At 43.2% G+C, this 18921-nt stretch overlaps 1 protein-coding gene across 1 annotated transcript in view; it reads right to left on the bottom strand.

Annotated features, from left to right (window-relative positions):
• The window catches only part of LOC122783956 (protein eva-1 homolog A), a 68996-nt gene that overhangs the window by 39498 nt on the left and 10577 nt on the right, over positions 1 to 18921 (bottom strand). The window contains exons 2-4 of the mRNA XM_044048946.1: positions 9792 to 10015; positions 7988 to 8111; positions 5922 to 6074 (exon numbers count right to left, since the gene is read on the bottom strand). Of these exons, the coding sequence (XP_043904881.1) occupies positions 5922 to 6074; positions 7988 to 8111; positions 9792 to 10015 (501 nt within the window). The remainder of the gene's footprint in view (positions 1 to 5921; positions 6075 to 7987; positions 8112 to 9791; positions 10016 to 18921) is intronic.

Raw genomic sequence — 18921 nt, 5'->3', positions numbered from 1 at the left:
TGTGAAAAATACTATACTATGTTCTCTGAACATTTCATAAACATCTCTCAGAGACTATAAAATCAAGTGAATTCACAAACTGAAAAAACCCAATAATTATAAAACAAGTAAATCTAACTTTAATATCACTCTATAGACATATAAAGCTCTATTCTTTCTTGTAGTAAAACATATTTGTTTTACAGCTCAACAGTTTCTGGTCAAAAATGTGATAACAGGTGAATCTTTGTGTGTCCCTGCGTGGATCTCTGTTCATTTCTATAGATGCCTGCAGCATAATGGCCTCCTGGTCTCCCTTATGGACTTTAATTTGTTCTCCTTCTGTCTTCCCCTTCCCAGAGGGCTCGTTTTGAGCCGTCGTGCCGTGTAGACAACTTGTCCTCCCTGACAAGACCGCCTACTGACAGACAGGCCCCCATTAGCCGCTGCTTTGATTCCTGACTGGGCGATTACTTGAGCAAGAGGGGGCCCACAGAAGAACGGGTGGTAGGGTGGGGCTGAGACAGACAGACAGAGACGTCTAGAGACAAGAGGATGGAGAAACACATTTATTCTTTGTCCGTGCTAATGCACACAAACTCAGCCCCTCCCCACACAGCGTTTCTATGTAGTTTAAAAAGAGCATTCCTCAGAATCCGACCTCCTCTGGTTCTCATTAGTAGCTTTAACGCACACAGGCGAGTACAGACCAGGAACAAGGCCGAGGAGGAATAGGCATGAATAAGCCCCATCACCTCTAACCTCGACCCTGAACCACCTCCGAAGCCTGTGCAACAGCCCCTCCATCCAGCACACGGCCAACAAGGACAGGCTTGTGATCCAAAAAGAGAAGGTCCACCACAAGTGAGGAAAGGGAGGGGTTTCCTCTGGGTGAAGGTGACATACAAACTCTGGCGCACACACACAGCAGGAAACACAGAGGTCAGATACAGAGAGGTTTACAGTACGTCATTGTAAAATGACTCATGATGTTGACCGCCATGACCTTGAGTCACTGTGTTTGTATGTTATGCCTTGGTGAGAATCAGGAAGAATCAGGGGAACCCTATGCACTAAATGTGAATTCACAAAATGGAGAGGCATGGGCTACAGGTGATAAAGGCTGACAAAGACTGAACAAATATTAATGTTGACATGTGCCGAGTATGCATAGCACAGGTTGTTCAGGTGTTCTTTGTAACAATATTCATTAGCTGGCAAAGGCTCTGCACGCTCACAAACACACACACACACACACACACACACACACAGTATGTCCACAACAGCGTTTCTTTCCCAGAACAGGAGAATCCTACCGCTTTCCCACCCACGCACAAGTTTCCTGGAATTTCCATGGACAATGGAGCGAGGAAAAACCTGCGCTCATCTCCTCTTCTCCCGTGACTCACCTGCGATAAATATAATTTGATAGGGAGGCTTAAGTCATTGTTGTGGGATTTGACGTCTTTGCATAATAGAAAAGTGATTTACTGTCAGAGGGAATAAAGCACCTGCACACGCGAGGCCTTTATGTGAGAGACATTAAAAAAGAATATGAGAACACTCTCCTATGCCAACGTTTACTCTAAATGGTCTAATGGCCCCTTTTTTCCCTGTAATATGATGAATTTAAGTATTCCAGTCAGTAAGTTTACATGACGTTAGAGGGAAAAAAAAATAACTTTTTGCACATGTCTGACTAAAACCAGACCGGTTAGCCCCACAGAAATGGTACTTTACAGAAATTCAAATTCTTACTGCATGTACACGTTCAGTCGGGCGCTCTGTGCATGCAACGCAGTTTCAACCCCTGGCTTGAACCTGGAAATGATAGAAGAAGCCAGTACGTAGAAGAATAAGACAACAAATGGTCCATAAATGGGATGGACTGGCAAGGAGACTAATTTAACACAGCTGAAGTTTCTACAGCTGTGTTTGCAACACGATAGCAGGTTATTCCTAGAGTCAGAAGCACTTTATATAAACACAGTCAACACCAACTCACACTCGGTGTGTGTGCATTGAACACATATAACTTCAAACCTTCCCTGAGCCTACTCTTTCAAGTACCCATAACACATATTTCTTTTTATAAATCTGAGGTACAAAACATATCGGACAGTCTGCTACTTATCTGCTCTGTATACATCAAAGTTAGGAAGAAATGCAGATCGAGTTACTGCCAAGCAGCTTGTTCCCCAACAACTGGAAGTGGCTTCAAAAAGCCAAGTGATACATGTGAACTGCAGCTGGTGCGTGCTTGTGCTTTTAAAAAGCTACTGTGATCCTCCGACTGGCCCGAGTGAAACATCTCACTGTGGACCTTTCTTTGAAGCACATACTCAAAAGTGAAAGCACGGAGACACAAAAAAAAAATAAAAATCTGAGACCCAGCATGCCAAGCATGGGGAGCTATTTAGATGTCAAGAGGTGTGTGTGTGCGATGGTAATGGGGCAGATGAGAGAGGAGGGCTGAAAAGGCCCCCTTTGCTTTGAGGATTCGTCGCCGCCGCCGCCAAGACCTGTCCAACTCTGCCACTCCCACCAAAAACCAAGGAGCACGACTTCAAAGAGGTCCTCACTTTTTGTACGCACATGCCTGTGTGTGCACTTGTTTTTGTATGTTACACACTCTAACAGAGTTGATACAGTAGCTGCTCTCCGTCATTTGTCCCGTCAACAAAGCTCCGGAAAAGGGTTGTTTTTCCAGTCAATTAATACGGCTGTCTATAGATTCACCACAACTTGGCAGGAGGCCAGCGTTCGACTACAACCTTGTAATGTGACTCTTTGTAGGGTAAACAATGTAGGAGCAAATCGCTGCCACCGTACACTGCCGTCTCTCACCACCTGCTATTAGACAGAGTTCACCTGGACAGGTGCACGCAGCGGCGCAAGTTCAGGCGTTGATTTGATCCCCCCCCACCTCGGGCTGCGATGAGTTTGCCATTGTGGTGCGGTTTGGGAGATTACTATGACCAACCTCGCTGGCACATTCAAACGTATTCTCAAGAGTCACAAAATCAAAATGGGTGCAAAACAAAGCAGCTGTCAAACTCGCAGAACCGCAACTGCGCACGAGCGAGACACCGCCCCTCCGCGGACAGAAGGGCAAGAAGACATTTAAAAATAATTAACGGTGTGTGTCTGAGCTGTCACTCAAGGCACACTCACTTCCTGCTCCCCGGTGACGTGGGAGCCACATCAAAGACGGAGCTGACAGGGGGGAAATCCCACCAGGGCACCGCTAGAGCATAACAGCCCGAGGAGGTGTTAGTGGGTGGTTGCATGTGTGCGTGTGTGTGTGCGTGCGTTTGTGTACGTCTGAGAGTACAGTGGATGTAAACACACGTGATGTGATTTTGACAGTAAAAACCACCTCGCCTTAGCTCTCGTCAGCCTCCGTGCAACTGTAACAGTGGAGTCAATTTTCCATCAATGCAGTGAGGGAGGTCAGGCTCCTGTATTTAATCCTGAGTCTGAAACCAGATATCAGGCCAGCCCGGTCTCTCCTGCTACATACACCTGTCGCACATTCCTGGTCCACCTGCGCGCACAGGACGGACGGAGGTTGCTTCAAAGCGGCTCTCAATGCTAATATTCTATACCACAACACACACAAATACTATCTAGAGGGGCTAGATTTGGGCAAAATTGCTATTTGGGCTGGGTATCAACCTACACTCTATCTGTGGTATCAAAACTTCAATACTTTTGTAATATCGAGGGGATATGGAACTTCCTCTGGATCACCTAATATCGAACATGTGTTGTCATTTGATATTAAATTTCAAATTTGATATGGATCTAAAGAAGAAAAAAAAGAAGAAATAAATATTGTGCAGGAAACAGTACTGAAAACCAGATACTGATATTGATCCCATATTGAAAATGTTAAAACAGCTCTGTCAAATGTGAGGCCCGTGGGCCAGGACCGGCCCACCAGTGGGTCCACTCCGGCCCCCAGGATGGATTTGTGTAAATTTCACATTGATCATAATGTAAAATATTATATTTTTCAATTCCAGATACCTATGGCTAAATGTTCTCTGCCTTTGTAAATGATAACTTGGGCATAATATTATTGAAATTGCACTTATTTTTCTATATAAATTTCAGGCTGTTCATAAGGTTATAGGTTGTTATGCTGTTTTTTGACTGGTCCGGCCCACTTGCGATCAAATTGTGCTGTACTGTATGTGGCCGCTGAACTAAAAGGAGTCCGACACCCCTGAAACCACTGAGAGTAAAGTATAAACTCTGGGTCAGATATTATGCATTTATCATAAATTGCAGCCTTTGCACTTTGCTAATTTTTTTATTTCAATTTAAATTGTTTTTATTTTTGCTTTAATTTTATTTAGGACATTTCAATGTGTGCTGAGAGTCTCGGGAGGAAATGTTGTTATGCTTGTATAACAATAAATGAATACTTGAATACTCACTCAAACAATGCTGCCCTTTTTCTATCTCTGATTACCCGGTGAGTGACAGAGGTGACACTGCAGGGTCAAAAGTATGATATAGCTGTCATTAAGAAGGTGACACACACAGATATCCAGGGTTACTAACATGAATCATAGCACTAGTTAACTTACACCCGCTTTGGCTACTTATTTACTTACCTCAGCGTCCATTTCCTTCTATACATTAATGAAACAAAGGCACCGCAGCAGACTAAAGATTAAAAAAAAAAGGTGGCAAAAAAGGCAATGAGGCTCGGGCCACCTCTACAGTAGCTATGGATATACAAAGACTTGTCATGTATCCAAGCTTAAAGTCATTAACATTCCCCTAAACATGAGCTGAAGTATATCTGGATATCCTGTAAACACACACACACACACACATACTTGGGGGGAACTCAATACTGTCCCTTTTCTACAGGCCAAATTCTGTGCTTTGGAGGACTGAGACATCTGATCTACATTCCAGCACAATTCCCCTGACAGTGTGTGTGTGTGTGTGCATGTCTGTGTGTTGAACTGAGCTCGAGTGGTGGTTTTATATGACTTGGGTATTCAGACCAAGATAAAGAAATGCTAAATGGTGACATTTCTTTTCTGAAAGTAAAGTTATTAATCAGTTATCCTGTTCGACGGTGCCGGAGTAGATGACGTGAAGGATGGGTGTGTCAGAGAAAGTCTTTGTTCTGGAGCAAAGAAAAAAAACGCTGTACAGGAAATTATAAAATCCGCCGAGCCACAACAATATCTCAAGGCAAATAAACCAAATCAAAGGCAACTTCTGAAGCGCTAATTTAAGAACCTGGCAGTTCTGTTCTGTATTTCAGCCCCGACATGTAAACCTCTTCAATATCTTTGAACCTCATTTGCTGTATGACACATAGGAAGTTCATTTTAAAGAAAATGTCTTGGCAAAAACACCAGATTGAGCTTGAATTTCAGATTAACAGAACAGCAATAGCAGGACATGTAAACCCAAGCAGTCCTGTAGTAATGTCTTTGTGTAAGAAATCCTCTCCTGACTCCGAAACAACGACAAATCAAATTGAAATACACTGAAATCCACACAGGCAATGTTAAATAATATAGATATATCTTCTTTGCTAATGCTCCCCAGTGCGCCTAACAATTTTGCTTTTTTTTTTTAGAATTACAAGAAAGTTCCATAACTGGTTTGCTGGATGGAAAAATCAAGTAGTACCATCAAATGTTATTAAGTGTCTTTGAAGATGTTAGTACTTGTAAATATGAGGATAAAGAGTCATACATTTCAAAGCAAATCACTGAACAAACTATACAATGCTGGTCAAAAATAACAGAAATTCAGGGCTAAATAACATCCAATTTGTGTAAAATGTTTGATTTACTTATTAAAAGAGGGTCCTGGCCAAGAATGGCAGCAACACATAATATAGTAAAACACATTCCAGGTAAATACATGAGTTTGAAATGATCTGAAGTGGAAGTGCACCTCACCTACTGACGGGGCCCTCTGGTGATAAAGGGGACACTCCAGCGTGCCCTGTTGAGTTCGGCCAAACATGGCAGAATAAATGGCGATCTGCATACCGTGCTTGCAGCTCAGCCTCATCCTCTCCTCCTCACAAACCACCTTACTCTTATACTCGTCTGGAGATACAGAAAGAGAGGATACGAAAACACATTTAATACAAACAAAAACAACAATAAAACATCATCAACCAAAAGAAACCGTAAGATAAAATGCTGAAAGGTGTAATCAGCATAGAGAACAGAGGCTTATTTCAGTGACAACAGTCACGAAAAGAGTGGACATGTAGTGCCATGCAGTGGCATTCCTCACACACATCCAGCCACAGTGACCTGTGACAGCCACTGCAGCTCCACTGGCCAGCAAACAAAAACACAACAGCAGACGTTTCCACACATCCATGTGGGGAGTGGAACAGGAATGCAGAAAGAGGATAGGGCATGAGAGAAGGGATTTGTTTTGGTGATGGATTCTTCTTACTCCCTTCCCTTTCTCCTTCATTTCCTCCGTTCTGCACACACCTCGCCTTCTTTCAAAAGGCATTGACACCTGCCCGTTGCACCTCACTAACACCCCATGTGGCCATTCTCTCTTGCTTTGAGAAGTCATTGGTTAAGTGACAATGAACAAAGAGCTGTTGATTGGCTCCCGGGGGCTGGCGGAGAAAGAAAAAGTGGTTGTGGAAAAGGGGATCAGTGGATTAATGCCCACTTCTGGTCACTCTAGTGTGAACTGCTGCACAACTCAGCACGGCACCGAGTCATGAATGGAGGCTGAAATCTGGGTGGGATTACTGCACTGCTGTGACTCCAGTCAAGTGATACTTTTAGCTTTCTGGCTCATAGGGAGAGGGAAGGAGAGGGTTTAAGGAGGAGCATGTAGCAAGTGTTTATCCTTTTAAATTGAGCAGAGAAATAGAGGCAGAAAAGCCTTTTTTTTGTCACTTGCCATAGATCTCCCTCATATTCTAATATTTATCTTACCCACAATCTTTGTTTCAACAAACAAAGAGGACTTTGCTTTTGATGTGGTTCCCTACACAACATTCTGGTGCTGTTAATACTTACTTGAGAACCCAATACCATAATCCATGTTTGCTATTTGTAGTCCATTCGTGTATCTTCGTTAGGTCAGACGTGCTTGAGTGGCACAGACAGGGCAATAAAGATAAGAAATCTGTGGTATAATGCCAACTTCATTCTTTAATTACCTTAATATGTTTGTATTTAGGTGTCAGTGTTATACAACAAATACAAGAAACACTTTTTGATAATTAAAAACTGTTGTACGTGTGATTGACTTCTAAAATTAAACCTAAATATTTCAGCACTGGCTGAAATTATAAAAATTTTACAATGTTTCTTTCATGTGTGACATGTTTGAAAAATATGAGCTAATGCATGGTGGGATGCTGGTGCCAAAAATTAATGACAACGACGTGCAATAGAGCATGGATACCCAACCCGAGCCCGTCAGGACCACATAGAGTAAAGAGTAAAATATGGTGAATTCAAATGGTGTTTTTTAATTGCTTCACTTAAATAACGATGTAAACGTTTACTAAATTGATATATAATGAGTTCAATAATAACAATAATAACGACTCGGTGACTCAAAATAAACCAATCTGGTTTATTACCAAAGAAGATTGGTCATTTATGGTGAGTCTGACATTTTATTATACTGATAAGTGCTGATAACGCGTAAGGTGTGTGACTAGTGTGTTTCTGCATGCATATATGTGTGTGTGTGTGTGTTCATGGGGCAAGTAGTTTCTTCCTCTTGGATGTTACGATAACTTTTGTTTGCCATTGTGACGGAGCGACTTCGCCTGGCTCCAACAAAAAGTACAGAATGCACGTCAAGTTTCGGGCCAGGTTCAGATAAAAATGATGGGACGCCTGTTGGGTAAATGGACAAATAGCACATGACCATAACCACCCCCCAACCTTTGACGTTTTCTGACTAAATGTGTGAGAAAAGGGAAAGACAAATGTGTGACTGTGAGGATACGATGTGATGAGGGACTTACTAGGTCTGCATTTGTACCAGACAATGAGGTATTTACTGCTGCCAGGGCACTGGTCTGTCCCAAACACACGGCTGTTGACGAGGACTTGACAGCTCCTTCTGTCTTGGCACTCGTCCAGCATTTTCTGAGGAGGGAAAGAGTGACAGAGAGCGGGAGAAGACCAAAGAGGGTTTTAGGTGAAGAACAATAAGCCAACCATGTGAGACCAGTAGCAGGCAAACCTAAAACCACTTCAAACACTCTGCTTACACCCATGGGAATATGGAGAAGAGGAGCAGGTCAGAGGAAAAAGGGAACAGGAGAAAGACATTTCTGGAAAGCTCCATTCCACTCATTTCCTGGCATTTCGCTGCTTCTCTAGTTTCATCATCTCGTAGCTTACTGTAACCAAGGCGAGCACATTCCACACAACATTCTCCTGTACTGAAATCCCATTTACACCAAAAAGAAGCATTCATGACAACAGGTCATGGAGCATGCAGCACTGGGAAAGAATAGGGGACATGATTTAGCACATTTTCTCTCACAAAACACCAAAAACATGAAGAATTTACCTTGACCTTCAAGTACCGAACAAAAATGTCAAACATTTGCTCCATACAGCTTCAAATATGAGAGGAATTACATGTGCAAATCTCTAATCAGCCACAGCTGTGCAGTGTGTAAAGTGCTAATTACCAAATGTTAGCTACACACGCTAAACTAACATGTTTTGAGTATCTTTGTTGATTTTGTTCTTTTCTTTTCTGTTGTTGTTCTGTTTTTTTGTCATTGAACGACCAAACAGAACAATATAATCACTATTATAATCCTCAGCGTGGATGAACACGGTTAACTCTATGCCAGCATTGTTGTTGTGAGCATGACGGCATTTCTGATGTTAGCATGTAGCTCAAGTGCCACTATTTCTTTCAAAAATACAGTATATTGCTATTTTATGTTGCTGATTTTATTTATTTATTATATTTTTTTGTCTGAAATAATTCATCATGAAAATAATCATGTGCTGTGGCACATGTTGGAATACCAATTAAGTTAGCATTTTTATCAAGGATGGGGCGATAGCACTTTTTTTGTGTCTGATATCGATATCACAAACTCGAGTATCTAATGATACCGACATTAGTCTGATACAGTAATTTTAGACCATTTATGAACTATGAAGCCGTTTTTTTCCTACATCCATAATTATTAATATATTAATATAATTCTTATATGGAGACTTTGAAACAACTGAAACAAACATGACAAGGCTCACGAACAGGTGATGCAATGATACACTTCAGAGTTGCTAATATGTCTGACAGTCATTTATTCTCTCACTTCAACACAAAGCACTCTCTGTATGCAGTCCTAGTTGTCCTGTTGATTATGGAAATGGAGGGTGTTTAATGCTTGAAGGCAGGGGAACTAAGAATAAACAGAGCAGCTGAATGAATGCTGAGTGGGAGATGTTTGTGTTGGTGCTAAAAAGTGGGCCACCTAATGTAGCCACATATTAATTTAGGAGAGGACGCTGAGGCAAGGACCCCATGAAATCGCTTTGTGTGATGGGAACATACAAGCCTGCTTCCTCTTTAGAGAGTGTAATTTGCTGGAAAACCTCCTCACAAAGCATTACATAATCAGTGCTCATCCCAAATTTAACCCGGGGCCAATTAGACCATTTTAGAGTGCACATTCTCTGAAGAGAATTTACAGCTGCAAAGCAAGGTCATGTATGTGTGAGACGTAGAAAAACAGATTAATCCTTTTGGATTGGACCTTCTTAAACCGTGACAAATGATGGAGGTCAGTTAATTACCTGAAGTGCAGTGGACACCGAACAATATCGATCATCCTCCTGGATGTTGTAAGAGCTCAAGAGGGCCTGGTAGCTCTGAGGGCACCGCTGGGGATCAGAGGCACCTCTTCTTCCGTAGAAAGCTGACTGGACCGTGATGGTGGTGCGTGGTGGGCAGCGAACAGAGAGGAAGTCTCCTTCGCAGGCCTGCTCAGTGTAGTTCCTCAGCACTTTGGAAAGGTAGCCTGTTAGACAAGGTGGCAAAGCAGCTTGTACCTTAGAAACCTCCCATCACAGACCAATGCGTTAAAAAGACATAGCTCTTAAACCTGCAAGACGCTGATACACAGAAAATAATCCCTAAATTCTAAATGCTGTATTTATTTTTAATGCACCACAACCAACACCCTACCTCTGTCTTGCCTACCCGAGGCTAAATTATTGTGCGGAGACATTTGATGTTATTTTAATCTCTTCTACATGTCCTTTTTTTTGTTGCATAATGTTGTGCTTTCATGGACAGCTGGCAGTGCAGTATGTCAGCAAGCCTTGACAGAGAACTACTTACATTTAAAAAGATGCACCCCAGGCTTAGAATACCAGAACAACAGAGAGAGAGTAAAGCTTTAGCTTATGTAGCTGATAGCGTCAGCCCTCCGGTCATGGCTGTTGAATAGACTCCTGTGTTTGATATTAAAAAATACCTACCAAGGATGAAGTTGGAAGCCTAACATTATTACAGTTCAGACACAAGGATAGAGTGCAGACTGGATGATTCCAAACAGACTTAAAAAACACAATTCAATAGCATTTTTTCTGCAAACTTCAAGGAAATATGATGTCCAACGTATTAAAAACATACAATATATACCAGAGAGTAATGTGGCTTTGTAAGTGGGACAGATTGTCCAGTGTCTGTCCTACCACCTTTCGCATGTTCACTTCCACAACACAACAAGTGCGCATCAAAGACTATGAAGAGAAACATTAAAAACCATTTAATGGAACTTTCATTTAACCTTGGAGGCGGCTTGGAAATTACATAAACACTCTCATTCTTTTGAAAAGACTGACGTCTCTCGGCTTGCTTGACTTTCCCATTAGGAGTCTTTGAGAGCTGCCAGTCGGCCTGTCAGTCATGAGAGCTGAACCCATCACAAAGCCGCCATTAACATTCCAGCCGATGTGAGAAGGGGAACATAGATAAAGGAGAGCGCTGATCCCCTGGCTACTGTCATATAATGTGACTCTATCTGGTCCATTTATGGGCTGGCTGGCTGCAGCGGAGGACAAACAATCACTTAAGTCGGAGCTTCTCCCCTTTCAAGAATTTGCTGGAATTGTTCAATTTGATACCCAAATTAAGATCGTCTACTTTTCAACTACAGTCAACTTGCAAACCCAGCACGGTGTTTCCCAGCTAAGTGCTCAATAAACACATTTACGAAGAGTCAACACGCACTCGCGCTCACAAAGTGGACACACTGTGATTCAATTACCTTTATTTGGTCGGCGTTTGTTAGGCGAGAGGAAATAGCACCAAAGTGACCCCTAACTCACACATTAGCACACACACACACACAGTGTGGCCTTATCGCCATGGCCACGCTTAAAAATGAGGAAGAGAAACAAGAGACATTCCCAGTGCTCGAAAAAGGTCGGCCTCTGTCTAAATAGAGATGGTTATTAAACTACCACAGTAACAGGTTTCCACCTGTGGCCTGGCAGAAAACAGGTGTACATGCAAGGCTATTTTAACTTAATTTAAGAATTATTCGCATGCCACATACCAAATTATTGGAAATGTTGACAATAGACCAACCACAGCCACTGTGTCTTTATGTTACAGCTTGGATTTAAAAAAAATACTTTAAATTAGGGATGAGCTGATAATGATCTTCAGCTTTGGTATCGGCCATATACTAAGTTAAAATCACTGGATTAAATACCAAAAATAGAAAAATATGACACTAAATAGCCTTAAAATGCTTCTATACAAGCACAGGCACACACACAAGAGAGCCACCAATATTCAGTGTGAACTTATTCTAAGATTAAATGAGAATAAAGCTGTGATAGCAGAAATGAAGAAGTGCTATCAAGCTATTTCCTACTTACAATACCTAACATAACTTCAATTCAAATATGCTAAATTAAATTACAACAATACTGTGTACTATGTGTGTATGAACTTATAGAAGGCTGTCTCACAAGGTTTCTCCAATTCATTTCGTCGTTTTCATTGTGTGGCCTTAATATCTCCCTCTCCAAAAGTCACAGTATCACTCTTTCACTCACACAGGTCTGCGCTGCCTGCCACATTCCACACAGGGTGAGGTGAGGGGGAAGCTGGCATTCCCCCTGACAGTCGGACCACACACCAACACACATGCATACAAAACGTCAACATAAACAACGCGGTGTGAGCACGTCCTTGCTGGTTGACTCTCGGAGCGAGGGTGTGTGTGTGTGTGTGTGTGTGTGTGGCGTTACTGCAACAGTATCGCATTATTAGGGCTGGTTCTTGGCAAAGCGCCATTGCCATGAGAGACTGCGAGTTTGTGCAGCCCTGCAGTTAACCGAGCCTCGGTACAGTGGCGTAACCATGGCGACGGCTGAGGTTATGAAGGAGGCGACCGAAGATAGATGTCTGAATTCGCACGGGCCAATTAGGGGAGGAGTTTCTTAAGGGAGGAGGGATCCTTGAGCAACAGTTTGTGCACCACAAACACACAGATGCGCCTTCCTCCGCCCAACAAAGTGAGACTGTGGGTAAAAGGTAAATAGATTATCTCACACAAACCCTCAGGTGCTTTCGAAAGAATCCATTTCTCTTTTTCGCCATCCCACCCTCTTTCCACTCTTTCTCCCTCTCTCTTGAGTTCTTCCTCGGGATTGTCACTATTGTTCCATTCACCCTACCTGTTGACTGAAGTCTCCTTTCAAGGCCAACGAATCAGGCTGGGTTAGGGCACCTGTGTAAACCGCCTAGCCAATGACAGGTGTCCCTCAGAGGCAAGAAGGCTGAACAATGCCGAACAATGCTGGAAGAACACCCAGGCGTCTCATCTCCTCCCCGTTTCTTTTCATGTGGGGCCAGACTCCTTCCTTAACTCGCACTCTGCCCTTTCCCTTGACAAAGGCACTGCACTATTATGTCTACAGGCTTGTTTATTTGGTCATTAAAAGGCGGGAGGCCATGATGCCGTTCGTGTACAAACATGACACTCCTGTCCTGTCCTGGACTGGATTGAAAGGCCTGCAAGATCCATCCAATCTCTGCACAAGCAGCATAGGGGAGCAGTCCTGAACATGGACACGGGGGCAACTGCACCTGCCATTTGAATGCATCGCCCAACACGGGTGGATTTCTTTTTGTCATATGACGCCACTCAAGAACGTCCACACTTTAGCAGCAATCGCAATCTTTCAGCCAATCATGAAGCTCATAATCAGACGCACTTGTGGTAATTAGCTCCTTATTGGTGGTCATGTGTTGACCCCGAGGTCTGACCCAGTGATAGAGAGGGTCACAAGGTTAGTGACGGGCCGCTGTCTTGTGTCAACATGACACAGAGAGACGCCAGTTACACACGGATTTCCTCTCTGCGAGTCGCTGATTGGTCAGCACCCAGTGCAGGTCACATACCAAGTGCCAACTTATAACAAAATCTTTTGTTTGTTTTTGAATACCTTTGACTTATGAAGGTTAGTTCTCCTCCAGCTGGAGCCTCCATTGCAACCTCACCCGTCTCTCCTTTCAGGTCAGGCAGAGAGGAAAGCTCTAGCTAACTCTGCTTATGGTTCGACTAAGCTGAGGTGTTCAGTGTCTTCTGAGAATGAGAGTGTGACAGGTATTTCTGACAAGAGCAGAGAGCAGGTGGGAGGAGATGGCGAAGAGAGAGAGAGAGAGAGAGAGAGAGAGAGAGAGAGAGAGGGCGGTTTGACTCCAGAGGCAGTTCAGGTGGATACCCTGTCTGTTATTCACGCTCAGGGCTTTCCCTGCTTTTGAAAGATGCCGCCTCCTCTGATTGGCTGGAGAATGAACACTACACCATGGCTCGGAGTATGACTGAAGTGTTACAATACTGCGGGCTTAATGCAGATTATTATTCAGCTGCTTAAGCCTTTAACTCATTTTATTATTGTTTGTCAAGCCTTGAGGGGGTAATGTAGAATATTACAGAATATTAGAAGGTTAAAGCAGAGCTCTTAGCCAAAGTAAATGTTTAAACTTTCATTCAGAAAGCGTCAAGAGGCTGTATAAACTGCAGTGTCTTGAAACATATCATAGATGTATAATAAAGATAAAGACACTTCCAAATTCCGCCTATGATAACCAAGAGGTCCTAGAAAGACACAAAATCAAAGACAGCATTGCGTTTCATCTTGGTACATTAGGTATTTAGGCATTTACAGCTTCATGACTTTTTATTGGTGTTATTTTAAGCTAATTATAGCCATCACAACCATCAAATGCTTAGAGATGTGGAGGTAGAGGCCCGCTGCTGTGGAAGGAATTCCCCTTCAACTAGTGATTACAGGGAAGAGCAGAGGTTTCCCTCCAAAGATGCAGGCCGCACTGTGGCTGCACTCTAGACGAAGCTGGCGGAGATGAGGAGGAGACGGCATGAATGATAAAAAGCGGACGCGATGATGAGCGTTGGGAGAGGGAAAGTGGTAGATGAAGATGCCCGGACTAACCAAGTGTTGATTCAAATTGCTAAAAGAAGTTTGGTTTTCAGTGAAGGACGGGGGGAAACGTGCAGAACCTTTCATAAGCAGAGCCACCACGTACAGGATGTGGCAGCAGAGGTCCAAAGGCCAGAGTGTGGTGGCTTTACGCCCTGTTGTAATTAGTTCACAGACCGCAGAGGCTGCACGAGGGCCTGGAGCACGGCATGACAAACAGATAAAACAACCGCCGCCTCTAAATCACATGTGGTCAAAAACTCTACATTAACCTCCTCAGACTGGAGCTTTGTATGACACACGGGCTCAATGGGACAGGTCAGTGACGTGCACTAAATGGAACCTTAAAACGTGCGACGATAAAGAAAAGAGCAAGAGTTCACGGAGATGCCACGAAGGACGCGCTCCCCGCACACGGGACATGAGCGGCTGTTATAAATATGCCAAGAACTGTATTCACAGCAAAAAAAAAACCACATTCCTAAAATACACTGCATTCCTCTGCCTATAAGACGTTAGTCTTGCCACTAAAGTCACGTTTTGGATTAGGCTACTTTATTCCTAATCACAGAAAAGGGGCATAGAGATATTTTATTAAAGCCTAAGCAGTTAAATTTACCATAGGTCAGAGAAGGATTATCACTCAAAGTACCAACTGGGTGGTGCGCTGAAGTGCTGCAGGGCATGCCATGCACCGAACGTTTTGTGCAATGACTTATGCAGCAACTTAGCCTTTTGGAATAGACACGTAACAGTTGGGGCAAAGTCCCTGAAAACATGTTTTCTCAATCAAACTCCCCTTACATAAATGAGGCATTTTCTTTTTAGATACTGTTAAACGGGAGAATTCTGAAAGTGTTTTTTTTCTGTGGGTCACAGGTGACGTCATGCACTCTCCTCAAATACAATAACACATTGTTGCTGGTTTGGTCAACGTCAACAAGAATCGAATCAAACGACATCCCCCATTCTGATCATGGTGATAAACGATTAATTGTTACTAAATAATTACTCAGAATTAAACGAATACTTCACCGATTTACCGATTACTAGACTAGGGGTAGTACATTTTAAAATTGAGCTTCCCAACCTCAGTTTCCCCTGAGTTGAGAAATATCTTCATTCTTCTCTTTGTTACGTGCCCAATTTTACAAAGTTACGAAGCACAATTGTTCAAAAACACTATCCCTATTCTAGTAATACAAAGCTAAATGCAAATTGGTTGAATATTCCTTTCACTTTTTTAGTTTTCACCAGAGGCATGAATAGTTAAGTATGTGTGAGAATCTGAGACATTTGTATTGACAGCAGTCAGTGAAGGCTGCTTAACTTGGTGAAGTGCTAACGTCTTTGAATGCTTGACCCATTGAACATGTTAACGAACACATACTGTTACTGTACACGCAGTAACTGAATGGCTGGGCGTGTCAGCTGAAGGGGCTTACTCTCATGAGGTTGGTCCACTGGATTTAACCCCAGTGTTGGGTTTTACTCTTTTGACTTTGAAAAACCTCAGTTCGAGGACCAGAACTTCCCCACCTCTTCACCACAGGGGGTTGAACACAGCATGTGTCCCGCATTGTGCTATCAAGACTTCCCTTAAGACTGATCAAACAACAGCTAATAAAGCTGAAAAGTGTGGAAGAGATGGGGAGAACAGCCAGAGAAAGCAGATAAACAGAGTGATGGACAGCTTAACGCTCAGAAAAGAAGAAAGGAGGATTTCTTTCGGGAATCACCATGTGAGCTTTTTTACTCAGTGTGCATCAATATCCTTGGATGACACTCTTCCTGATTCGATTTAAACTTTGCCATCCTGCCCCGACAGAGACCTGAGCCTGAGCAGCTAAAGCCATTAAAACCAGAGACACAAACACAAAGACTCCGCTTTCCTCCTCCCTCTGATGGCTTATCTTTATAACACCTACACACATGATGCAGGTTCAAATACACTCACACATGCACAGGCACACAAACATCCAATGTCCCTCAACATGAACAACAAACTTCTTCTTCACCCCGCCTGACACCCCGCCCCCCAGCTTCCCCTGAACACAGCTTATTTATTTGTTCACACAAACCATGACGTATGCTTCCCATCGCAGCATTGGCACCGGCTCTTAAAAGTTATAGTCTGGGCGTTTAAAAAAGACGCTGAACATTCAACAATAAAACCAACAGGAGAGGAAATTAGGGTCATAAGGTTGTGACAATGGCATTTTTGGAAGGATATCACTATTATGAACGGATAAATGAGTGATAAATTAAAGGAAACGCCGTCATGAAGTGAAACGAGCCTTCAAATCTTTTCCATTGTAGAGACACAAAACAAAAAAGAACATTTGATCCTATGATCGCAAGAAAACACTTGCTAAAGGGAAGAAACACAAAAACACTGAACAAGGACATGGCTGGAGAACAACAGCAATATCAAATTGCAGGTCTGTGGTTTGTAGGTTAAACAAATTGTCAATTGAAACAATGCGGTTAGCAATTCACCAATGCTGCAATTTGACTGCTCCATTAAAAATGTTGTGACAAAATAGATATTTCAGAATTCTTGATGTAGTTTTCTTTTTTTAAGTTAGAGCCTTTGTGGCAAGAAGACCTGGGTTCTCCCATTTCCTCCTGCAGTCCAAAAACATTCAGATTTGGGAATTAGGCAAATTGGACTCTCTAAATTGACCATAGGTATGAGAGTGAAAGGTTGTTTGTCTCTATGTGGCCCTGTGATGGAATAGCAACAACATATCCAGGGTGTACGCCGCTTGGATTGGCACCAGCAGGGAGGTGGTGAATCATTCTATGAGACACCAGACAGCAAAAAACTTCAAAAATGAATATATGATTATATATATATATATATATGATAAATAATGGATATGATGAACAGTGTCGAATTCTAGACAACAGAGATAACGTGATGTTTGCTTAGATGTACGTGCCAACACTGTGTAGTTTTATCTGCCATGCAAACACAACTACAGTGATGTCACATTCGATGAAAGACACATATCAGACGGGACTGAGGAATTCATGCTCTGGAGGCCGACACCAACAGCAGCTCTTCTCGCTTGCCCACAGACACACACAATCAAAGGTAAAAATCCTCAGCCAGCAGCTTTGCTTAAATAAAAACCATAGAAGAAGCTTCAGCTGAGAGTCAAAGTTTGAGGTTTAAATTTCAGGTTATTGCGGTTCACTAATGCTTACTATGAGAGGAAATCAACCTGTGGGTCCGGTGTCTAAGCTCATCCTGAGGGGGTGACATTGGTGAGGAACATCTGCCAGCTTGAAAAGGGCCTCATGGTTGGACAGTGGCCGCTAAGTCTCCCTTAGGGAGTCCCCCGCAAACCAAACACTGGTCCTACTCACACCCTCCCATGACCTCTGTTAGCGCGTGCCTTTTCTGGCGACCTCCGGGGGTGAGAGGGCACAAGGCGAGGACGCTTTTACTCCAAGTTTCTAAACATGTGTCTTGTATGCTTCTTATCATTGGACAGACTGGTGGTGGTGGTGGTGGTGGTGGTGGTGGGGTAAAGATTGAAAGACTGACAGCAGTGAGGTTCCGGGAACACCCTCCCTGCTGTTTGCTTCCATGTCCAGACGCCCACAGGCACCCGCACAGAGAAAGTGTTCATGACACAGAGAGAGGAGAGAAGGAGAGAGAGATCCAGGAGGAGGAGGAGGAGGAGATATCTATCATTTTAATGGTCACTTTTATGGCTTGGGAGAGCTGGGAGGAAACCAGACTGCCCCATCACTAAACGCAGACACCACACAGTGTGTGGGATGCAACGTCACCGAGTGAAGGACAGATGTACCCTTCTTCACTCATTCTCACAACAGCAAACTGGACTAAAGTGATTCCTGGGTGTGGCAGTGGTAGCCTAAGGCTTAGAGGAGTGAGAGCTTTTAAAAGAGAGGTCATCAGAGGAATGATTTCCTTTCACTGGTGTTCCTCTGCTGCTGTGCAGTTCAGACAGAAAGGTGTCACAGAAACGGAGCATTGATGAATAAATGGCAGTAGAATCATCAGCGCAAGTTGGCAGAAAGGTTGATGCACTTTGTTCGGGTCTACGTTCAGTAGAAACTCCTGACCTCTCCGTACACAGACCTTAAATCTTAGTTAGGCCTTGTTTCCACCGAGCGATAAAGTGCAATTCAAGTCACCGCAGTGCGGTTTGGAATTGTACACCTCGATCAGGCTTGTGTTTCCACCGCGGGGATGTGTGGGCCGGATACATAAATTACACGGCTATTTGCGCAGCTGCGTCGGCTACGCGGATAACGTAATGTCGAACCTAAAAAATAATGCAGCGCAAAAAAAAAAGGAGGACGTCCAGGATTCCGTCTTCTAGGAACGTGGCCGTTTATCACAAGAGGAAGACAAACTTTGTTTGAAAGAAGGCTGCGGGCTGAATCCAAACCAGAGACACTTAACTTGTGGCTCCACAAA

Source organism: Solea senegalensis, linkage group LG17 (genome assembly GCF_019176455.1).
Source record: "Solea senegalensis isolate Sse05_10M linkage group LG17, IFAPA_SoseM_1, whole genome shotgun sequence".
NCBI classification, from domain to species: domain Eukaryota; kingdom Metazoa; phylum Chordata; class Actinopteri; order Pleuronectiformes; family Soleidae; genus Solea; species Solea senegalensis.
The sequence above is the reverse complement of the archived record's forward strand: the minus strand, read 5'-3'. Positions and strand labels throughout refer to the sequence as shown.